This window comes from Protomyctophum parallelum, assembly GCF_964188405.1.
Source record: "Protomyctophum parallelum genome assembly, chromosome: 18".
NCBI lineage: Eukaryota > Metazoa > Chordata > Actinopteri > Myctophiformes > Myctophidae > Protomyctophum > Protomyctophum parallelum.
This window is the reverse complement of record NC_139716.1, coordinates 43,629,485-43,654,928: the sequence shown is the minus strand read 5'-3', so window position 1 is coordinate 43,654,928 and position 25,444 is coordinate 43,629,485. Positions and strand designations below refer to the sequence as shown.

The following is a 25,444-nucleotide window of genomic DNA, read 5'->3' as shown; positions in this document are numbered from 1 at the left end:
ACGATACGAGTGAGTGTTTATTTTGTGTTCCAGGTTTTTGCCTGCATCTGCAATGTACTGATAAAATGGTGTTTATGAGTTTTTAAATGTTTAAAAGTGGGGTAATGTCGTGGAAGTTTAGAGATAAACATTGTAAGAATACTCCAAGTGTTTTATGACGTCACTGCCCATGTGGTGAATGCCTTGTGGCTATGTTGGGGGTTGTCGTGTGGGAGAAGAGAAGAGCTATAAAAGCTGTCGTTGGTTGTCACTCTGGGAGTCAGACTGGGGTTTCCATACATGGGGTTGGTTCATGTAAGTCTTGTCTCCTTGCTCGAGTAAAATCTCTATACTCTATAACTTCAGAATTCTTGTGTTGCCTCATTATTCACGCTTGTGATTTGTCTTTTGAGCATATGTCCGCAGATTCCAGTACAATTACATGATTAACAGAGAGAGGGGGGTGTGGGAATGCTTTAACCCATTCTGACCTGAGATCAGATTCATACGAGGTTTCCGCCGGACACACACTGGTCTGATGAACCCATTCTGACCTGAGATCAGATTCTAAAAATGTCAGTCGCTCTTTGATTTTTCAAAAATAGCAGACCTACAAGCTCGTATCGCGCCACTCGGTGGCGCGATATGAGCTTGTAGATCTGCTATTTTTAAATAGCTAAAGCATAACATGATGCTGACACCAAAATGGGTGCCCGGTCAGAATGGGTTAATGCAACTTAGATAACTAACGTTTGGACCAGTTTTTTTTTTGTTACCAGGCTGGAAATTCACCCAGCCTGATTGGGTACTGGGAATTACACAGGAGCAGGGCAGTGATTGATTGGTCAGACTTGCATGGGTGCAGGGCAGTGATTGGTCAGATTTAAACGGGAGGAAGTTTCCGATTGGTCAGACTCACGGCGTCGGAGCAGTTGGGGTCGTGGTCGTTGTAGAAGTCACACTTCCCCTCGGGGCAGCAGGAGGCCTGTAGCTCCGCCCACAGCGCGCTGCCCAGCAGGCCGTGGTAATATGCAAAGTACACCAGGGAGTTGTCGTTCATCTCGTAGCTGGCCATGCCGTTGCCCACGGCAACGCCCTGGCAACGGAACAACAAAACATTACGCGGGTCATTTAACCCATTCTGACCTGAGATCAGATTCATACGAGGTTTCCACTGGACACACACTGGTCTGATTAAGGAGGAAGCAATCGGATTGGTTGAAACGGCTTTCAAAGACGTGCCTTAAACCCATTTTTGACCTGGGAACGATTCTATAAAGGTCTTCTACATCCTGACAGTTTTCTGAAAAAAAGCTATGTTTCTATAATGTCAGTCGTTCTTCGATTTTTCAAAAAAATAGCAGACCTACAAGCTCGTAGCGCGCCACTCGGTGGCGCGCTATGAGCTTGTAGATCTGCTATTTTTCAATAGCTAAAGCATGACATGATGCTGACACCAAAAGGGGTTCAAAATGGGTTAAACCACATCGTTAAAGGAACACCTAATGAAAACAAAGAAATCAGCTGCTCTAGTCTCCCAGAGAGCAGCAGACTGGGTGGCTAGGCTAGCTAGTTTCTAGGGACATGTGGTCGCAAGTGGCATAAAAAAATAAAAAAATAAGTGGTGAATCATAGTTCTTTGTGACCTGGGAGTTGTAGAGGATGAGTTTCATTTTGTTTTCCCCATTGTCCACTATACCATGATTTAAGAAACTTTATTTGAAAAAGAATTCAGGATAAGAACCCAGATCTGTTTTGTATGGATGTCTGAGTGTTTTATGTTGACCCATTCTGACCGGGCACCCATTTTGGTGTCAGCATCATGTAATGCTTTAGCTATTGAAAAATAGCAGATCTACAAGCTCATATCGCGCCACCGAGTGGCGCGATATGAGCTTGTAGGTCTGCTATTTTTGAAAAATCTAAGAGCGACTGACATTTCTAGAATCTGATCTCAGGTCAGAATGGGTTCATCAGACCAGTGTGTGTCCGGCGGAAACCTCGTATGAATCTGATCTCAGGTCAGAATGGGTTAAATTGGTTGTTCAGTAATGACGTCTTTATTTTTTGGAAAGTTCATAGAGAAGGCGGGGCAGTTACGTTGGAGAATGATGTATCCATGAATAACTGTCTATGTGTGTATAATGTATTATTAATATATATGTACAATTGAGTGTCTTGTAAGCCCGTGCGGGCTGGGCATCTTATGATGTAGGACACTTTAATAAAAACTCTATCCATCTGTAAGGGTGTAACGGTTGTAATGCAATATTACTAGGCATGCAACGATATAGCGTATATCGCGATATATCAATATTATATCCCGGGGGGCTAGGGGGGGCTAGTGTGTGATAATAAATGTCAGCTGTAATCATATTCCATCATAATTATTCACATGATTTTGGAGAGAAATGAGACAGTAGAGGCCTGCAGAGGGGAGCTGTATATGTGTCTGTGACTGTGCCCAGGTGATGGTCGTTATTGATGCTCATTAATACATCAAGGAAGGCAATTATCTTTGCAATGTAGTTAAATAAAAATTGTGAAAAAAGCTTTTTGGGGGGGGGGGGAAGATGCATCATAAAAAAGAAAATTGGTCATTTGTCTGGAAAATCATTGTGTTGAAAATATCGTGAAAAATCGTATCGTGAACCTCATATCGTGATACGTATTGTATCGCGAGTTGAGTGTATCGTTACATAAATATTACACTACAGCGTAGGGTTGGTTTAGTTACAGTATTAATGTACCTGGAGGTTTAAGAGGCCGTCCTTCCATCACCCTCTCGGCCAGCGTAGGGTTCATTTGGTTAATTACCTGGAGGTTTAAGAGGCCGTCCTTCCATCACCCTCTCGGCCAGCGTAGGGTTCATTTGGTTAATTACCTGGAGGTTTAAGAGGCCGTCCTTCCATCACCCTCTCGGCCAGCGTAGGGTTCATTTGGTTAATTACCTGGAGGTTTAAGAGGCTGTCCTTCCATCACCCTCTCGGCCAGCGTAGGGTTCATTTGGTTAATTACCTGGAGGTTTAAGAGGCTGTCCTTCCATCACCCTCTCGGCCAGCGTAGGGTTCATTTGGTTAATTACCTGGAGGTTTAAGAGGCTGTCCTTCCATCACCCTCTCGGCCAGCGTAGGGTTCATTTGGTTAATTACCTGGAGGTTTAAGAGGCCGTCCTTCCATCACCCTCTCGGCCAGCGTAGGGTTCATTTGGTTAATTACCTGGAGGTTTAAGAGGCCGTCCTTCCATCACCCTCTCGGCCAGCGTAGGGTTCATTTGGTTAATTACCTGGAGGTTTAAGAGGCCGTCCTTCCATCACCCGCTCGGCCAGCGTAGGGTTCATTTGGTTAATTACCTGGAGGTTTAAGAGGCTGTCCTCCATCACTCTCGGCCAGCGTAGGGTTCATTTGGTTAATTACCTGGAGGTTTAAGAGGCCGTCCTTCCATCACCCTCTCGGCCAGCGTAGGGTTCATTTGGTTAATTACCTGGAGGTTTAAGAGGCCGTCCTCCATCACCCTCTCAGCCAGCGTAGGGATGTAGATTCCTCCGTAACTCTCCCCGGTCAGAAACAACTCGTTCTGACTGAACTCCGGGAACAGGCGGAAGAACTCCTTCAGGGCCAGGTAGTTGTTGAGAGACACCTGGAATATACAACACAACACAACACAACGTTAACATAACAACACAATTCTACAAAACTACACAGAACTCCTTCAGCGCCAGGTAGTTGTTGAGAGACACCTGGAATATAAAACACAACACAACACAACGTTAACATAACACAATAACTACACAACTCTACAAAACTACACAGAACTCCTTCAGCGCCAGGTAGTTGTTGAGAGACACCTGGAATATACACAACACAACACAACGTTAACATAACACAATAACTACACAACTCTACAAAACTACACAGAACTCCCTCAGGGCCAGGTAGTTGTTGAGAGACACCTGGAATATACAACACAACGTTAACATAACAACACAATAACTACACAACTCTACAAAACTACACTAAACTCCTTCAGCGCCAGGTAGTTGTTGAGAGACACCTGGAATATACACAACACAACACAACGTTAACATAACAACACAATAACTACACAACTCTACAAAACTACACAGAACTCCTTCAGCGCCAGGTAGTTGTTGAGAGACACCTGGAATACACAACACAACACAACACAACGTTAACATAACAACACAATAACTACACAACTCTACAAAACTACACAGAACTCCTTCAGCGCCAGGTAGTTGTTGAGAGAAACCTGGAATATACAACACAACACAACACAACGTTAACATAACAACACAACTCTACAAAACTACACAGAACTCCTTCAGGGCCAGGTAGTTGTTGAGAGACACCTGGAATATACAACACAACACAACGTTAACATAACACAATAACTACACAACTCTACAAAACTACACAGAACTCCTTCAGGGCCAGGTAGTTGTTGAGAGACACCTGGAATATACACAACACAACACAACGTTAACATAACAACACAATAACTACACAACTCTACAAAACTACACAGAACTACCTCAGGGCCAGGTAGTTGTTGAGAGACACCTGGAATATACAACACAACACAACGTTAACATGACAACACAACTCTACAAAACTACACAGAACTCCTTCAGCGCCAGGTAGTTGTTGAGAGAAACCTGGAATATACAACACAACATCACAAAGTTATCACTGCTCTACAATAACTACACCAAACGACCTCAGGGCCAGGTAGTTGTTGAGAGAAACCTGGAATATACAACACAACATCACAAAGTTGTCACTACTCTACAATAACTACACCAAACGACCTCAGGGCCAGGTAGTTGTTGAGAGACACCTGGAATATACAACACAACACAACGTTAACATGACAACACAATATAAACTACACTCCTTCAGCGCCTGCAGGTAGTTGTTGAAATGCAATATACAACACAATATATAATGCATATATACAAATGTACAACACATCACAAAGTTATCACTGCTCTACAATAACTACACCAAACTACCTCAGGGCCAGGTAGTTGTTGACACCTGGAATATACAACACAACATATAACACTTATACAAATGTACAACACATCAAAGTTGTCACTACTGACAATAACTACACCAAAACTAACTCCTTCAACTACACCAAAACTAACTCCTTCAACACAAAGTTAACACTACACTAAAATAACTACAAAACTCCTTCAGGGGAGACACCTAGAATATAGTAAGTACATTTTATTTGTAAAGCACCTTTCAAGACAAAGTCACAAGGTGCTGAACACAACACAGAATAAAGCAAATCAACAAGTTAAAACCAAACAGGAAAACGGAGCACAATAAAGTAGTAAAGTAAACCAATTAACAAGGCAACAGCTCAAAACATGGGCAGAATCACAACACGTGTGTAAGAATAAGTCAGGTAAGAACTACATGGGGGAAATGAAGACGGAATAAATGTGTCTTTAGCATTGGCTTAAAGCAGTCTACTGACTCTACATTTTATTAACATGAGGGGCAGGGCGTTCCAAAGCGTAAAGCAGTCTACTGACTCTACATTTTATTAACATGAGGGGCAGGGCGTTCCAAAGGGTAAAGCAGTCTACTGACTCTACATTTTATTAACATGAGGGGCAGGGCGTTCCAAAGGGTAAAGCAGTCTACTGACTCTACATTTTATTAACATGAGGGGCAGGGCGTTCCAAAGCAGTCTGACTCTGCATTGTTTTAACATGAGGGGCAGGGCGTTCCAAAGCAGTCTACTGACTCTACATTGTTTTAACATGAGGGGCAGGGCGTTCCAAAGCAGTCTACTGACTCTACATTTTATTAACATGAGGGGCAGGGCGTTCCAAAGCAGTCTACTGACTCTACATTTTATTAACATGAGGGGCAGGGCGTTCCAAAGCGTAAAGCAGTCTACTGACTCTACATTGTTTTAACATGAGGGGCAGGGCGTTCCAAAGCAGTCTACTGACTCTGCATTGTTTTAACATGAGGGGCAGGGCGTTCCAAAGCAGTCTACTGACTCTGCATTGTTTTAACATGAGGGGCAGGGTGTTCCAAAGCAGTCTACTGACTCTGCATTGTTTTAACATGAGGGGCAGGGCGTTCCAAAGCAGTCTACTGACTCTGCATTGTTTTAACATGAGGGGCAGGGCGTTCCAAAGCAGTCTACTGACTCTGCATTGTTTTAACATGAGGGGCAGGGCGTTCCAAAGAGTAAAGCAGTCTACTGACTCTACATTGTTTTAACATGAGGGGCAGGGCGTTCCAAAGCAGTCTACTGACTCTGCATTGTTTTAACATGAGGGGCAGGGCGTTCCAAAGAGTAAAGCAGTCTACTGACTCTACATTGTTTTAACATGAGGGGCAGGGCGTTCCAAAGCAGTCTACTGACTCTACATTGTTTTAACATGAGGGGCAGGGCGTTCCAAAGCAGTCTACTGACTCTACATTGTTTTAACATGAGGGGCAGGGCGTTCCAAAGCAGTCTACTGACTCTACATTGTTTTAACATGAGGGGCAGGGCGTTCCAAAGCAGTCTACTGACTCTACATTGTTTTAACATGAGGGGCAGGGCGTTCCAAAGCAGTCTACTGACTCTACATTGTTTTAACACGAGGGGCAGGGCGTTCCAAAGCAGTCTACTGACTCTGCATTGTTTTAACATGAGGGGCAGGGCGTTCCAAAGCAGTCTACAGACTCTGCATTGTTTTAACATGAGGGGCAGGGCGTTCCAAAGCAGTCTACAGACTCTGCATTGTTTTAACATGAGGGGCAGGGCGTTCCAAAGCAGTCTACAGACTCTGCATTGTTTTAACATGAGGGGCAGGGCGTTCCAAAGCAGTCTACAGACTCTGCATTGTTTTAACATGAGGGGCAGGGCGTTCCAAAGCAGTCTACAGACTCTGCATTGTTTTAACATGAGGGGCAGGGCGTTCCAAAGCAGTCTACAGACTCTGCATTGTTTTAACATGAGGGGCAGGGCGTTCCAAAGCAGTCTACTGACTCTGCATTGTTTTAACATGAGGGGCAGGGCGTTCCAAAGCAGTCTACAGACTCTGCATTGTTTTAACATGAGGGGCAGGGCGTTCCAAAGCAGTCTACTGACTCTGCATTGTTTTAACATGAGGGGCAGGGCGTTCCAAAGCAGTCTACAGACTCTGCATTGTTTTAACATGAGGGGCAGGGCGTTCCAAAGCAGTCTACTGACTCTGCATTGTTTTAACATGAGGGGCAGGGCGTTCCAAAGCAGTCTACAGACTCTGCATTGTTTTAACATGAGGGGCAGGGCGTTCCAAAGCAGTCTACTGACTCTGCATTGTTTTAACATGAGGGGCAGGGCGTTCCAAAGCAGTCTACTGACTCTACATTGTTTTAACATGAGGGGCAGGGCGTTCCAAAGCAGTCTACAGACTCTGCATTGTTTTAACATGAGGGGCAGGGCGTTCCAAAGCAGTCTACTGACTCTGCATTGTTTTAACATGAGGGGCAGGGCGTTCCAAAGCAGTCTACTGACTCTACATTGTTTTAACATGAGGGGCAGGGCGTTCCAAAGCAGTCTACAGACTCTGCATTGTTTTAACATGAGGGGCAGGGCGTTCCAAAGCAGTCTACTGACTCTGCATTGTTTTAACATGAGGGGCAGGGCGTTCCAAAGCAGTCTACTGACTCTGCATTGTTTTAACATGAGGGGCAGGGCGTTCCAAAGCAGTCTACAGACTCTGCATTGTTTTAACATGAGGGGCAGGGCGTTCCAAAGCAGTCTACTGACTCTGCATTGTTTTAACATGAGGGGCAGGGCGTTCCAAAGCAGTCTACTGACTCTACATTGTTTTAACATGAGGGGCAGGGCGTTCCAAAGCAGTCTACAGACTCTGCATTGTTTTAACATGAGGGGCAGGGCGTTCCAAAGCAGTCTACTGACTCTGCATTGTTTTAACATGAGGGGCAGGGCGTTCCAAAGCAGTCTACTGACTCTGCATTGTTTTAACATGAGGGGCAGGGCGTTCCAAAGCAGTCTACAGACTCTACATTGTTTTAACATGAGGGGCAGGGCGTTCCAAAGCAGTCTACTGACTCTACATTGTTTTAACATGAGGGGCAGGGCGTTCCAAAGCAGTCTACTGACTCTGCATTGTTTTAACATGAGGGGCAGGGCGTTCCAAAGCAGTCTACAGACTCTACATTGTTTTAACATGAGGGGCAGGGCGTTCCAAAGCAGTCTACAGACTCTGCATTGTTTTAACATGAGGGGCAGGGCGTTCCAAAGCAGTCTACTGACTCTGCATTGTTTTAACATGAGGGGCAGGGCGTTCCAAAGCAGTCTACTGACTCTGCATTGTTTTAACATGAGGGGCAGGGCGTTCCAAAGCAGTCTACAGACTCTACATTGTTTTAACATGAGGGGCAGGGCGTTCCAAAGCAGTCTACAGACTCTGCATTGTTTTAACATGAGGGGCAGGGCGTTCCAAAGCAGTCTACTGACTCTGCATTGTTTTAACATGAGGGGCAGGGCGTTCCAAAGCAGTCTACAGACTCTACATTGTTTTAACATGAGGGGCAGGGCGTTCCAAAGCAGTCTACAGACTCTGCATTGTTTTAACATGAGGGGCAGGGCGTTCCAAAGCAGTCTACTGACTCTGCATTGTTTTAACATGAGGGGCAGGGCGTTCCAAAGCAGTCTACAGACTCTACATTGTTTTAACATGAGGGGCAGGGCGTACCAAAGCATAAACCACTCTCAACATAACACCACAATAACTACACAACTGTACAAAACTACACTAAACTAAACTCCCTCAGGGCCAGGTGGTTGTTGAGACACCTGGAATATGGTACGGTAATGCATTTATAAATGTTGTTGTCTCCACCAGGCCGAAGGCATGGGGGGAGAGTATGTTTTGCACTCCGTCCGTCCGTCCGTGTGTGTCCATCCGTCTGTGAGCAGCTAATCTCGGCCACAGTTGACCCGGTCGATGCCAAATTTTGCACACACTCCCTGGATGCCAACGATGAACCTCTGCCCCAAACTTTCCAGAACGGCCTGTTGTGGCGCCACCAGGAGCCCGCTTTGTGCAAAACAAGTTTTTGCACAGCACACCTACAGATTTTGTCCAAACATCACGCAAATTGGTACACAGCCTCTCTAGAGCCATTCAATGAAACCGGTCTTTCAGATTTCTCAGACTCCATCCTGATTGGTTAAGATTGGCTTCCAAAGTTCACAGGAGTGCTCAGTTTCAAACAAAATGCTGCAAATCATGAACACATCGCGTGATTTCCCTGAAATTGTGAACGCACATTCCCACTAGGCCGAGGAAGAAATGCCACATGAACAATTTCAACTCGGCCTCAAGGTGGCGCTATAACTGGCCAAAAAGTGTTTTTACCTCTAACTGCACGGATCTGAGGATAACCTGGTGGAGACCTGTGCCCAGAAGGGCACTTTTTCTAGTTTTACTTTATTGTTGATCCATTCACAATGTGTTACAGCAGCAGTACATAACATGCATATACAGTACTAGTGATGCACCGAATATTCGGCCGCAGAAAATATCCGGCAGAAAATGGCTAAAAATAATTTTCGGCCTATTCGGTTTCGGCCTGAATAGGCAGAAAATATATCACCGAATAGTGTATGCAAATTAATGCATTCAAAAGAGCTGAATAAATGTTTTATGGACCCATAATAGTGATTATTATTTAAGTTAAGTTTTGCCATAACCATTTATTTTGCCATAAATCAGGTAGCTTTAAGGTACGGCCATGACAGCAATGGTAGGAAAAAGAGATGTATAATATTAAACATATTCGGTATTCCGTTTCGGCCAAGAATTTCCCTTTCGGTGCATCCCTAATAAATACACCACACCAATGAGCATTAGCGTGGACCGTTTCACATGAAGATAACGGCTGACAATGGGGAGGATTTCATTGGTTGAATATTAAAGGTCACTGACCTCTGTGTCGTTGGTGGTGTATCGGCGGTCGTCCGACCAGGAGAATCCCACCCCTGCTGGTGACTCCAGGTACAACACGTTGGCAATCTAACAGCAGCAGAGGACAGAGGACATGTGTGACCAACCAGGGTTAAGGACAGGAACATGTGACCAACCAGGGTTGGGTAAGGACAGTGGGAGCTTGTTCCACACAGTCAGCCCATAGAAGCACAAATTTTCTTTAACTGTATTTTTTATTTGCCATTTATTTTAAGCAAAGCCAGCAGGCCAGCAGTGGAAGACCTTAGCTTAGGGGCGGTTTGGGACATATCTAGGCAGGCAGTCATGTAGGTAGGAAGGTTTGGGACATATTCAGACAGGCAGTCATGTAGGTAGGAAGGTTTGGGACATATTTAGGCAGGCAGTCATGTAGGTAGGAAGGTTTGGGACATATTTAGACAGGCAGTCATGTAGGTAGGAAGGTTTGGGACATATTTAGGCAGGCAGTCATGTAGGTAGGAAGGTTTGGGACATATTTAGGCAGGCAGTCATGTAGGTAGGAAGGTTTGGGACATATTTAGGCAGGCAGTCATGTAGGTAGGAAGGTTTGGGACATATTTAGGCAGGCAGTCATGTAGGTAGGAAGGTTTGGGACATATCTAGGCAGGCAGTCATGTAGGTAGGAAGGTTTGGGACATATTTAGGCAGGCAGTCATGTAGGTAGGAAGGTTTGGGACATATTTAGTCAGGCAGTCATGTAGGTAGGAAGGTTTGGGACATATTTAGTCAGGCAGTCATGTAGGTAGGAAGGTTTGGGACATATTTAGTCAGGCAGTCATGTAGGTAGGAAGGTTTGGGACATATTTAGGCAAGCAGTCAAGTAGGTAGGAAGGTTTGGGACATATTTAGGCAGGCAGTCATGTAGGTAGGAAGGTTTGGGACATATTTAGGCAGGCAGTCATGTAGGTAGGAAGGTTTGGGACATATTTAGACAGGCAGTCATGTAGGTAGGAAGGTTTGGGACATATTCAGACAGGCAGTCATGTAGGTAGGAAGGTTTGGGACATATTTAGGCAGGCAGTCATGTAGGTAGGAAGGTTTGGGACATATTTAGACAGGCAGTCATGTAGGTAGGAAGGTTTGGGACATATTTAGGCAGGCAGTCATGTAGGTAGGAAGGTTTGGGACATATTTAGACAGGCAGTCATGTAGGTAGGAAGGTTTGGGACATATTTAGGCAGGCAGTCATGTAGGTAGGAAGGTTTGGGACATATTTAGGCAGGCAGTCATGTAGGTAGGAAGGTTTGGGACATATTTAGGCAGGCAGTCATGTAGGTAGGAAGGTTTGGGACATATTTAGGCAGGCAGTCATGTAGGTAGGAAGGTTTGGGACATATCTAGGCAGGCAGTCATGTAGGTAGGAAGGTTTGGGACATATTTAGGCAGGCAGTCATGTAGGTAGGAAGGTTTGGGACATATTTAGTCAGGCAGTCATGTAGGTAGGAAGGTTTGGGACATATTTAGTCAGGCAGTCATGTAGGTAGGAAGGTTTGGGACATATTTAGTCAGGCAGTCATGTAGGTAGGAAGGTTTGGGACATATTTAGGCAAGCAGTCAAGTAGGTAGGAAGGTTTGGGACATATTTAGGCAGGCAGTCATGTAGGTAGGAAGGTTTGGGACATATTTAGGCAGGCAGTCATGTAGGTAGGAAGGTTTGGGACATATTTAGACAGGCAGTCATGTAGGTAGGAAGGTTTGGGACATATTCAGACAGGCAGTCATGTAGGTAGGAAGGTTTGGGACATATTTAGGCAGGCAGTCATGTAGGTAGGAAGGTTTGGGACATATTTAGACAGGCAGTCATGTAGGTAGGAAGGTTTGGGACGTATTTAGGCAGGCAGTCATGTAGGTAGGAAGGTTTGGGACATATTCAGACAGGCAGTCATGTAGGTAGGAAGGTTTGGGACATATTTAGGCAGGCAGTCATGTAGGTAGGAAGGTTTGGGACATATTTAGACAGGCAGTCATGTATGTAGGAAGGTTTGGGACATATCTAGGCAGGCAGTCATGTAGGTAGGAAGGTTTGGGACAAATTTAGGCAGGCAGTCATGTAGGTAGGAAGGTTTGGGACATATTTAGGCAGGCAGTCATGTAGGTAGGAAGGTTTGGGACATATCTAGGCAGGCAGTCATGTAGGTAGGAAGGTTTGGGACATATTTAGGCAGGCAGTCATGTAGGTAGGAAGGTTTGGGACATATTTAGTCAGGCAGTCATGTAGGTAGGAAGGTTTGGGACATATTTAGGCAGGCAGTCATGTAGGTAGGAAGGTTTGGGACATATTTAGGCAGGCAGTCATGTAGGTAGGAAGGTTTGGGACATATTTAGGCAGGCAGTCATGTAGGTAGGAAGGTTTGGGACGTATCTAGGAAGGCAGTCATGTAGGTAGGAAGGTTTGGGACATATTTAGACAGGCAGTCATGTAGGTAGGAAGGTTTGGGACATATCTAGGCAGACAGTCATGTAGGTAGGAAGGTTTGGGACATATTTAGGCAGGCAGTCATGTAGGTAGGAAGGTTTGGGACATATTTAGACAGGCAGTCATGTAGGTAGGAAGGTTTGGGACATATCTAGGAAGGCAGTCATGTAGGTAGGAAGGTTTGGGACATATTTAGGCAGGCAGTCATGTAGGTAGGAAGGTTTGGGACATATTTAGGCAGGCAGTCATGTAGGTAGGAAGGTTTGGGACATATTTAGGCAGGCAGCCATGTAGGTAGGAAGGTTTGGGACATATTTAGTCAGGCAGTCATGTAGGTAGGAAGGTTTGGGACATATTCAGACAGGCAGTCATGTAGGTAGGAAGGTTTGGGACATATCTAGGAAGGCAGTCATGTAGGTAGGAAGGTTTGGGACATATTTAGGCAGGCAGTCATGTAGGTAGGAAGGTTTGGGACATATTTAGGCAGGCAGTCATGTAGGTAGGAAGGTTTGGGACATATTTAGGCAGGCAGCCATGTAGGTAGGAAGGTTTGGGACATATTTAGGCAGGCAGTCATGTAGGTAGGAAGGTTTGGGACATATTTAGGCAGGCAGCCATGTAGGTAGGAAGGTTTGGGACATATTTAGGCAGGCAGTCATGTAGGTAGGAAGGTGCGAGACCATTGAGAGCTTCATAAACAAGTAAAATATTTTTTTAAATAAATGCTAAAAACAACCGGAAGCCAATGTAGTGAGGCTAAAACTGGAGTAATATGTTCTCTCATCTTAGTTCTAGTTAAAACTCTGGCTGCTGCATTTTGGACAAGTTATAATCTGTCAGTTGTTTAGGCAGTCCAGAAAAAAAAAGTGCATTGCAGTAATCAAGCCGAGAAAAAACAAAGGTGTGGATTAGCGTTTTTGCATCGTCCAATGACAAATAGGCTCCGATTAGTGCAATATTTCTAAGGTGAAAAAAGGCAATCTTGGTAACATGATTAATGTGTGAATTAAACAGAATCAACAGTTCTTTACTGTACTGCTACTTTCTACAGTCAGGTTGTCATGGTAGTCGTTAAAGTATTAGTCGTTAAACAGGAGTCTCTTTTTGAAGTCTGCTATTATTATATTTTTCACACTAAACGATCGCAGAGTCAGACGAGGATCACACATACCGCAAGAGTTCAGTTACAATTTAGGCATTTATCAGACGCTCTTAATCCAGAGCGACTTACATTAAGCAAGAACAAAAAAGCATGGGAATACATCACATAAAAAGCATCTATCATGAAACATGCGTAAGCTAAGAACGTAACAGTGGAATATCTATATAATGAAACTATACATACAATACTATACTATGCTATACATATGTACTATGACTACATACAATGCAATTATAGTGCCGTCTACATAACATGCTATAAGTCTGTGTTCATCCGAGTTCATCAAGATATCACACACACACACACACACACACACACACACACACACACACACACACACACACACACAGTAGGCTACATGTGACACACAGTTGTAACACTGACCATATTCCAGGAGTAAGGGTTGTATTCTAGAGACATTCCATCATCCTGGATCTGAAACATTAATTAATAAAACGCATCTAGCATTATGAACTTTAAACAAACTTTAATAGTGAATCATAAACATGGTTTTATCATGAATAGTGAATCATAAACATGGTTTTATCAGGAATAGTGGATCATATTAAACATTGTTTTATCATGAATAGTGGATCACATTAAACATGGTTTTATCAGGAATAGTGGATCATATTAAACATTGTTTTATCATGAATAGTGGATCACATTAAACATGGTTTTATCATGAATAGTGGATCACATTAAACATGGTTTTATCATGAATAGTCGATCATTATTAAACATTATTTTATCATGAATAGTGAATCATAAACAGTTTTATCATGAATAGATGATCATTATTAAACATGTTTTATCATGAATAGTGGATCACATAAAAAAGTTTTATCTTGAATAGTGGATCATATTAAACATGGTTTTATGATGAATAGTGGATCATATTAAACATGTTTTATCATGAATAGTGGATCATATTAAACATGGTTTTATGATGAATAGTGGATCAAATGAACCCATTCTGAACGGGAACCCCTTTTGGTGTTGGCATCATGTCATGCTTTAGCTATTGAAAAATAGCAGATCTACAAGCTCATAGCGCGCTACGAGCTTGTAGGTCTGCTATTTTTGAAAAATCGAAGAGCGACTGACATAGAAACGTAGCTTTTTCAGAAAACTGTCAGGATGTAGAAGACGTTTTTAGAATCTGATCTCAGGTCAGAATGGGTTGAACATGTTTACCAGGAAAGGTCCGTGTTCGGTGAGCAGGCCGTCCAGAGAACTGCAACCTGGACCTCCATTCAACCACAGCACCACGGGGTCCTGAGAGGGCTGGCTCTGAGACTGCACAAACCTAGAGAAATAACAACAGTTATTTATCATCGTTAATTACACAAACCTATTATCCTTAGCTGAGGAAGAGATGAAGCAGGGAAACACTCTACATATGGTCACGTGCGAGAGACTCGCTAGAGTCCTTAGAGAAGCCAGCTTAGGTGGTTCAGGGCATCTGGTTAGGATGCCTCTCGGGAGGTCCTAGAGGCACGTACCACTGAGAGGATGCCCCTAGGGAGGTCCTCGAGGCACGTCCCACTGGGAGGAGACCCCGGGGCAGACCAAGGACCAGATGGATTATATCTCCACTGGGAGGAGACCCCGGGGCAGACCAAGGACCAGATGGATTATATCTCCACTGGGAGGAGACCCCGGGGCAGACCAAGGACCAGATGGATTATATCTCCACTGGGAGGAGACCCCGGGGCAGACCAAGGACCAGATGGATTATATCTCCACTGGGAGGAGACCCCGGGGCAGACCAAGGACCAGATGGATTATATCTCCACTGGGAGGAGACCCGGGGCAGACCAAGGACCAGATGGAGTTCACACATTGACTCACTGGCCTTGGAACGCCTCTGGATCCCCAGGAGGAAGTCACTGTCAATGTTGCTCTGGAGAAGGAAGTCTGGAGCCCTCTGGTGGAGCTGTTGCCCCCGCGACCCGACTACGGATAAGCGGTTGAAGATGGATGGATGTTGCCCATTAAACCACTTCAACGATCAATGCTTAGCCTTTCACCGTGTACTTAGTCCACTCTTCTCCTCCTCCCCCCCCCCACACACCAAACCTCTTTGGCTAAAATAGCCAATCTACAAGTTCAATCTTATCTGGGAGTGAAGGTCTCAGTCAGAGCTGAAACAATGTGTGAGGAATGTGCTTTCACACAGTTCTTACAATTTGAAACATTAACAAATTTGATCAAAACTTTCCACCTAAAATAAAAAAGGGTAGTTTTCCTTACAAGAGGCATCAATATTTTTTGTATGTAGTATTTCCCTCCCTCTCAAATTATCTTCTATACAGATGTATTTGATTGCATAGTAGTCGATCTCTATATCAAAAAATAGGAATAAAAAAATTCCAAAAAGGTAGCACATCCAAAAATTTAACAAGCGGGGGACAAGGTACTCACATTTCCATTTATTTATTGGCAAACACCAAAAGGTTACGCTGACGCGTTTCGGCTATGCAGCCTTCATCAGAGCATTCACATCAACTGAATTCAAGTCAATTTATATAAAAGGGTCAGAGTTCACCTACAGCTGAAATCTCAAGTTAATCAACAGGGTCCAATCACAAACTGCTTTGAATAAACATTTTGAGGCATAGTATATATATCTCGGTTACACATCCAGGCATTAACCCATTCTGACCAGGCACCCATTTTGGTGTCAGCATCATGTTATGCTTTAGCTATTTAAAAATAGCAGATCTACAAGCTCATATCGCGCCACCGAGTGGCGCGATACGAGCTTGTAGGTCTGCTATTTTTGAAAAATCGAAGAGCGACTGACATTTTTAGAATCTGATCTCAGGTCAGAATGGGTTCATCAGACCAGTGTGTGTCCAGCGGAAACCTCGTATGAATCTGATCTCAGGTCAGAATGGGTTAAAGCCAATCTTAACCCAGAAAGCATTTTAAGATATAGCCCTCATTCAGTCCATTGGGTGTCATAGTATGGAGTGTGTATATCCACTGCATTTCTCTTTGGGCTAGTCTCTACAGAATATCACCCCCTCTGCTGGGCATCTCCATTCTCTCAATCCCACAGAATCTTAATGAAGAAGGTGAACCATGGTTTGCTTCAGCATAATGTTTTGCAATGGCATAATCCATATTTCCTGTACGGATTGCAGTTTTGTGTTCTGATATTCTCTGTTTGAGGGGTCGTTTAGTTTGCCCTACGTATGCCACTGAGATATATACTATGCCTCAAAATGTTTATTCAAAGCAGTTTGTGATTGGACCCTGTTGATTAACTTGAGATTTCAGCTGTAGGTGAACTCTGACCCCATTTTGTATAAATTGACTTGAATTCAGTTGATGTGAATGCTCTGATGAAGGCTGCACAGCCCAAACGCATCAGCGTAACCTTTTGGTGTTTGCCAATAAAGAAATGGAAATGTGAGTACCTTGTCCCCCCGCTTGGTTAATTTTTGGATGTGCTACCTTTTTGGAATTTTTATTCCTATATTTTTTTATGTATACTTGATTTGAGTTTGGCACTCCACTGAAAGCCATTGCTGATGCGCAACCTCTTTTTCTCATTTCGATCTCTATACTCTGTGACGTGATGTTCTTTCTAAATTTTACAGAGACGGTGACTGCTTAATTTAGGACCTTCTAGCAGTTAATGTCGTTTTATTAATCACATTTCTTCCATGTAGCCCATGTTTTGTAATGGCATCATCATGCCATTATGCCCGTGGATATACAGAATGAACCCAACAATGATAAATTAATACGATAACACCTTTTAAATAATCACAAACATGAATTATGTTTGTTATTTACAGCTAGCTAGAGTAGTGTGGCGAGTTGGAACAGAGGCGAGCGTACCCGTTAACATAGCAATACCTGAACAATGTTGTGGGGCCAGTAATGTCTATCCCTAAATGTAATAATTATGACTAAATTTGACTGAGGGACTGCCATTGGATTTTTTGGAATTTTCGTTTTTTCATGTCATATGAAAGCAGGGAATCATAGCTTCAAATTGACATTGGTTGTTCAGTTTGACCCACCAGTTTTGGAGATTATAGAGTAATGTCTTGCAGAGAAACAGCGAGTTGAGAAAACAGGCTTGAAAAGGTTAACTTTTGTGGTCTAACATTACACCTAGATACATGTTTGGGCATTTATTTCATATTTACATGTCGGTTTCAGCTCTGACATTTGTTTCAGACATGCTCTAGTACTTGAAGAGTATGCCTGTGCTATAAACTCATTTTGGATTACAAAAAAAAAAGTTTCTCCTCTGGTGAAAAGCTGGAATTTGTATGATGGCAGTCTCAGTCAAATCTGGTCACAATTAATAAACAATAATACTAACCAGTAGTGCAGGTGTTTTACATCGTTAACGGTCAGGTAACCAGAGGCTAGTTAATAATACTAACCAGTAGTGCAGGTGCTTCCCATCGCTAACGGTCAGGTAACCAGAGACTAGTTAATAATACTAACCAGTAGTGCAGGTGCTTCCCATCGTTAACGGTCAGATAACCAGAGACTAGTTAATAATACTAACCAGTAGTGCAGGTGCTTCCCATCGCTAACGGTCAGGTAACCAGAGACTAGTTAATAATACTAACCAGTAGTGCAGGTGCTTCCCATCGCTAACGGTCAGGTAACCAGAGGCTAGTTAATAATACTAACCAGTAGTGCAGGTGCTTCCCATCGCTAACGGTCAGGTAACCAGAGACTAGTTAATAATACTAACCAGTAGTGCAGGTGCTTCCCATCGCTAACGGTCAGATAACCAGAGACTAGTTAATAATACTAACCAGTAGTGCAGGTGCTTCCCATCGCTAACGGTCAGATAACCAGAGACTAGTTAATAATACTAACCAGTAGTGCAGGTGCTTCCCATCGCTAACGGTCAGGTAACCAGAGACTAGTTAATAATACTAACCAGTAGTGCAGGTGCTTCCCATCGCTAACGGTCAGGTAACCAGAGACTAGTTAATAATACTAACCAGTAGTGCAGGTGCTTCCCATCGCTAACGGTCAGGTAACCAGAGACTAGTTAATAATACTAACCAGTAGTGCAGGTGCTTCCCATCGCTAACGGTCAGGTAACCAGAGACTAGTTAATAATACTAACCAGTAGTGCAGGTGCTTCCCATCGCTAACGGTCAGGTAACCAGAGAATAGTTAATAATACTAACCAGTAGTGCAGGTGCTTCCCATCGCTAACGGTCAGGTAACCAGAGACTAGTTAATAATACTAACCAGTAGTGCAGGTGCTTCCCATCGCTAACGGTCAGATAACCAGAGACTAGTTAATAATACTAACCAGTAGTGCAGGTGCTTCCCATCGCTAACGCTCAGATAACCAGAGTACTGTTTGAAGTTGGCCTGTTTCTGCAGCCCTGGTAGGAACTTGATCTCGTCCGCTTCTGGTGCACATTCACTGCCCAGCAGTGACCCCAGCAGGACAACCAATGCCACTACACCACACATCTTCACCTAGAATAAGGAAGAGAAGCCACAGCGGCACGGTTAGTTAAAAACCCATTTTGGGGGAGGGAGACCCTTTGTGTTTTAAAAAATGATGTTATAATTTAGCTATTGAAAAATAGCAGATCTACAAGCTCATACGCTCATCGCTACGAGCTTGTAGGTCTGCTATTTTTGAAAAATCGACTGACATAGAAACATAGCTTTTTCAGAAAACTGTCAGGATGTAGAAGACATTTTTAGAATCTGATCTCAGGTCAGAATGGGTTAAATCACAAACACTACAGCCAATTACGTGACCCTTTCACACCTAGTTACATTTGGCTATAGGCTACTGGACAAGTTAGTGGACTGTAAATAGAACAGCAATACAGTGAAAAGATCTGTGCTGTGAACGAAACTATTTCAGCCGTTCATTTCAAATGTGAGTGTCTTACATCAAAACCCACAGGAAGCACAATCTGAAGGAAGTGAAACGGAAATGATAACTTCCAAGTTCCATGTAGACGACATGTCTGTTATCATATCCTAGCTTTAGTGGCGTGAGAAAACATTAATCTACATTGCCAAAGCAAGTGTCAACATTGAAAATGGGGAAAGTATATGCAGTTGGAGGGTGTGTACAGGCTGCATTACAGCTGTACAGTACAGCGTTGTCACACACGGAGTCACTCATACATGTTGTAAATAGGGTATATTATATAAACCTTTTACAAGATTTGCAGAGTTAGAAATGTCAAACACTTGCAAAAATGTTCACTTTTTAAATATACCCGTTCCTCAATTGTAGCACCCTTCATTAGAACACAGTAACTAAAGTGTATAAATAATTGAACCAAATGGACCATTTGTACACCGGGTTACACAGCCATACCGGGGTCATTGGTTTACAATTTAGGCATTTAGCAGACGCTCTTAATCCAGAGCGACTTACATTAAAGGGACACTTCACCCTTTTTGCAAAAAAATATATGTTAATGACATTTAGAAGCTTTAGAACACTTTCCTGGGGGTCTTTATGTGTGTAATATGTGGTTTTAGATATTTTAGATTGTAGCAGTGAGCACAGTGTCTCTGATGTCATGGACACTGGGCTCACTTCCTTCCTGGACTACATGTTGTCTCAGTAAGACAGCCCTCCCCCTATCCACAAGGAGGAGCAGTGCACCAAAGAATGGTGGGAATTGTAGTCCAGGAAGGTAGTGAGACCAGTGTCCATGACATCAGAGACACTGGGCTCACTGCTACAATCTAAAATAACTAAAACCACATATTACACACATAAAGACCCCCAGGAAAGTATTCTAAAGCTTCTAAATGTCATTGTCTCCACCAGGCCGAAGGCATGTGGGGAGAGTATGTTTTGCACTCCGTCTGTCCTTCCATCCGTGTGTCCGTCCGTCCGTGTGTCCGTCCGTCCGTGAGCAGCTAATCTCGGCCACCGTTAACCCGGTCGATGCCAAATTTTGCACACACACTCCCTGGATGCCAACGATGAACCTCTGCCCCAAAATTTCCAGAACGGCCTGTTATAGCGCCACCAGGAGGCCGCTTTGTGCAAAACAAGTTTTTGCACAATACACCTACAGATTTTGTCCAAACATTGCGCAAATTGGTACACAGTCTCTCTAGTTTACTTTTGTTGCCCTTCTATCCAACCACCAGATGAAGGCAAGCTGCAATGTCCTACATTCCTATCCTGGTGGAGACCTGTGCCCAGAAGGGCACTTTTTCTAGTTAACATATATTTTTTTGCAAAAAGGGTGAAGTGTCCCTTTAAGCAAAAACAAAAAAGCATGGGAATACATCACATAATGAAACATCACATCATGAAACATGCGTAAGCTAAGAAAGTAACAGTGGAATATCTATATAATGAAACTATATAAACTATACATATATACTATACTATACTATACTGTACATTTGTACTATGACGTACTAGGACTACATACAATGTAGGCCTATGTAGTTTGGAACCCACTCGACACTCAGTGAGAAAAGATGCAAAATATCCTTATATAAATTAATAATAATACCACCTGTTGATCATGTTTTAGGCCTGCTGTATCTCACTCGGCCGAGTGAGATACAGCAGGCCTAGACATTGTACACAATTGTGCTGCAAATTAAACCATCTCATAGATAGCATCATATCATAGACATGTTTGTCAGCAACACCATCCTTTTTTGGGGGAAACAAATGTTTTATCGTTTTGTACAATAATTTCTAATAGATTGGCTGGCATCATGTTAATGTGTATTTTCAGACATTTAAAGGGTAGGTTAAGTGGTTTTCTTTGCTTAAAATAAGTGTTAAAAGCTCCATATTGTGACAGTAGTCTACAGTGCTGTAGTGCGTTTGTCCAGTAACAGGAGTCTCCATGTCTCTCCAGCTTTTTATGAAACGGGATACCAATTTTATCCATTCAGGATAGAGAGGCAGATTTAAACAAGTGGAATTGTATTAAAGTGATGACAAAGAAATGAGCAGACAATAAGCATAGTATTTCCTCATTATGGGTAACTTTAATTTAATTAACACCACTTTATAATAAAACATGTTCTTTTTTTAACCCATTCTGAACGGGAACCCCTTTTGGTGTCGGCATCATGTTATGCTTTAGCTATTGAAAAATAGCAGATCTACAAGCTCATAGCGCGCCACCGAGTGGCGCGCTACGAGCTTGTAGGTCTGCTATTTCTTTTGAAAAATCGAATTTTAAGAATCTGATCTCAGGTCAGAATGGGTTAATTAACAGCACTTTCAAGTGTACTAAACTTTAATTCGAAACAATGGCGCTTCGTTGAAATACACGCCTAACGTTTAATGAAAAGGTTGAGTTGAATTAAAGTGATTAATTCTTACCAGACTAGAGAGACTGAAGGAGAGGAGAGGTTCTGTTGTTGACTCCTCGCAGCTGCTTTTATTAACGCGGAAATCACTGCGGTCATATGACACGGATCACGTGACCACGTGAGGTGAGTGAAGGAGTGGACATGTACGTCATCAGCTGGGGAAGTGTTTTTTGGATGTAAAGAAGGAATGGACACTTCCTCCCTCCCTCCCTACACTAAAACTACATGGTTGTAATTGTAACCACTCTTGAGTTGGTATTAAAACCTTATAGAATTTGGTTTCATTGTCTCCACCAGGCCGAAGGCATGTGGGGAGAGTATGTTTTGCACTCCGTCCGTCCGTTTGTGTGTCCGTCCGTGTGTCCGTGAACAGCTAATCTCGGACACCGTTAACCCGGTCGATGCCATATTTTGCACACACACTCCCTGGATGCCAACGATGAACCTCTGCCCCAAACTTTCCAGAACGGCCTGTTATAGCGCCACCAGGAGGCCGCTTTGTGCAAAACAAGTTGGTCGATGCCATATTTTGCACACACACTCCCTGGATGCCAACGATGAACCTCTGCCCCAAACTTTCCAGAACGGCCTGTTATAGCGCCACCAGAAGGCCGCTTTGTGCAAAACAAGTTTTTGCACAGTACACCTACAGATTTTGTCCAAACATCACGCAAATTGGTACACAGTCTCTCTAGAGCCATTCAACGAAACGGGTCTTTCAGATTTATCAGACTCCATCCTGATTGGTTAAGATTGGCTTCCAAAGTTCACAGGAGTGCTCAGTTTCAAACAAAATGCTGCAAATCATGAACACATCGCGTGATTTCCGTGAAATTGTGCACCCACATTCCCACTAGGCCGAGGACGAAATGCCACATGAACAATTTCAACTCAGCCTCAAGGTGGCGCTATAACTGGCCCAAAAGTGTTTTTACCTCTAACTGCACGGATCTGTGGATAACCTGGTGGAGACCTGTGCCCGGAAGGGCACTTTTTCTAGTTTTACACTTTTTTTTTACTCTTTTACTCTCTCAAGACTTAACATATTGTTAAACATCTGCATTACTTAATTTACAAGAAGTCTACACGATTTAGAGAATGTAGAATAATTGTTATTTTGATCAACGTTTGCCTGTAGGCTATTACCGAAATAAAATAGTGGTCCGTGGTTCAAATGGTGAATAAATAATCTCATCTCTTTCACTCACAGTCATTTTAAACTAGACTAAAATGTAATGTGGAGGAGGGACTAGTGGAGAAGAGATCAGACAAGTCATTTTAAACTAGACTATATAGTCATGTATAGTTTAATTATATATATTAAACCGTTCTTATTTTACGCATGTTTCATGTAAACTACTTTTTATGTGTATTGCTATTGCCATGCATTCCGTTCTTGCTTAATGTAAATCGCTCTGGATTAAGAGCGTCTGCTAAATGCCTACATTGTAATTGTATAGACTATAACATGTAATATGGAGGGACTAGTGCATGGAGTCTGTGCAGGAGAAGAGATCAGATTAGCATTTTAAATAACTGACACTATATTAACCTACCCTCAGTAGCCTAATCTACATTTTAACATATAATTCAATTCACTGGAGGGAGATCTAAGGATCACAGGTCATAAGGTCATAAGGTCATACGTCCCCATACCACATGTGTTCCTCACGAATATGTGCACTTTTAATTAAGTCCCCTTCTGGACTTCTTGGTCCCTTAATAAGTAGACAAACAATCATGCTTGGCACCTTAAAAATATAACGATAATGACAGTAGAATCAAAAGAATAATAGAGGGTGTGATTGATTGATTACTTTATTAACAGTTTGCATAAAAAAGCACATGCAGTAAAGTACAGTTCAGTATAGGTCTGCATGCAAGAACGCTTATAGCTTGTTTCCATTGCAGTCCTTTATACTCAATGACACACATACTTAATGACATACAAATAGGCTACAGTAATATGCAAAATAAATCATATAAATGGTTAGAAATACAAAATAAATAATAGGCCTATATGTAGGCCTATCACATGGTATCACATGAAAGGAAAGGAAAGGTACTATGTTTACCCAGGGTAACTGGACTAAGGAAAGGAAAGGTACTATGTTTACCCAGGGTAACTGGACTAAGGAAAGGAAAGGTACTATGTTTACCCAGGGTAACTGGACTAAGGAAAGGAAAGGTACTATGTTTACCCAGGGTAACTGGACTAAGGAAAGGAAAGGTACTATGTTTACCCAGGGTAACTGGACTAAGGAAAGGAAAGGTACTATGTTTACCCAGGGTAACTGGACTAAGGAAAGGAAAGGTACCATGTTTACCCAGGGTAACTGGACTAAGGAAAGGAAAGGTACTATGTTTACCCAGGGTAACTGGACTAAGGAAAGGAAAGGTACCATGTTTACCCAGGGTAACTGGACTAAGGAAAGGAAAGGTACCATGTTTACCCAGGGTAACTGGACTAAGGAAAGGAAAGGTACTATGTTTACCCAGGGTAACTGGACTAAGGAAAGGAAAGGTACTATGTTTACCCAGAGTAACTGGACTAAGGAAAGGAAAGGTACTATGTTTACCCAGGGTAACTGGACTAAGGAAAGGAAAGGTACTATGTTTACCCATGGTAACTGGACTAAGGAAAGGAAAGGTACTATGTTTACCCAGGGTAACTGGACTAAGGAAAGGAAAGGTACTATGTTTACCCAGGGTAACTGGACTAAGGAAAGGAAAGGTACTATGTTTACCCAGGGTAACTGGACTAAGGAAAGGAAAGGTACTATGTTTACCCAGGGTAACTGGACTAAGCTCAAGAACTTGTTTACAGCCAGGCCCTGCTCATAGAACATTTCATGGTAGGGGTTCAATGCCTTGCTCAAAGGGCACTTCAGCGGTGGTAATTTTAACGTGTCGGTCCGGGGAAACGAACTATAGCGACCTTCACGATATCAAGACCGCTCCGCAAACCGCTCGGCCACCGCTGCCACTATATACACTATATAAGTATATATTATACATCATTAGTTCTCAAACCTTTTTCGTGTCAAGGACCCCCAAATTGACATTAATCAGCCTGCGGAAGTGCGGAGTGCGGACCCCCATTTGTACGGCTCTGGCAGTGATTCTCAACCGTTTTCATTTCAAGGACCCCCTGCAGGTTTGACATGCATTAGGCTACGGACCCCCGTTTTAACACATGGAACCAAATGAGTTCTAGGGCGCTCTCATCATCCTACATCATCATTACATACAATAGATACTAAGCCTATTTGCTCAGACACTATGAAGTAAAATTCTCCATTCATTGTCAATGGGAGTTTAATGTTTGTGACCATGACCATACATTAAAAGCTGCATAAAAAAATCACCCCTGTGTGAAGTGAGGGGCGCTCTTATACCATCGTACATACATCATCTCATTCCGGCCAATCAGAATTTGCGTCCCCACCTTCGTCTTCAATGTTTGTGTTTACTCAATGCTGGCCATTCATTGTTAATAGCATTCAATGTTTGTGTTCCCTCAAAGAAAAAGAA

At 43.0% G+C, this 25,444-nt stretch overlaps 1 protein-coding gene across 2 annotated transcripts in view; it reads right to left on the bottom strand.

The window, feature by feature from the left end:
• ctsa (cathepsin A) overlaps positions 1 to 21,974 on the bottom strand; it is a 48,818-nt gene extending 26,844 nt beyond the window's left edge. The window contains exons 1-7 of one of the 2 annotated variants that reach the window (XM_083788478.1): positions 21,921 to 21,974; positions 18,888 to 19,060; positions 14,777 to 14,888; positions 13,964 to 14,014; positions 9,963 to 10,049; positions 3,464 to 3,619; positions 899 to 1,075 (exon numbers count right to left, since the gene is read on the bottom strand). In XM_083788478.1, the coding sequence (XP_083644604.1) occupies positions 899 to 1,075; positions 3,464 to 3,619; positions 9,963 to 10,049; positions 13,964 to 14,014; positions 14,777 to 14,888; positions 18,888 to 19,054 (750 nt within the window). In that variant the 5' untranslated portion in view covers positions 19,055 to 19,060; positions 21,921 to 21,974. The remainder of the gene's footprint in view (positions 1 to 898; positions 1,076 to 3,463; positions 3,620 to 9,962; positions 10,050 to 13,963; positions 14,015 to 14,776; positions 14,889 to 18,887; positions 19,061 to 21,920) is intronic. The other variant, XM_083788477.1, reaches the window with a different exon arrangement.
• Between the last annotated feature and the right edge of the window lie 3,470 nt (positions 21,975 to 25,444).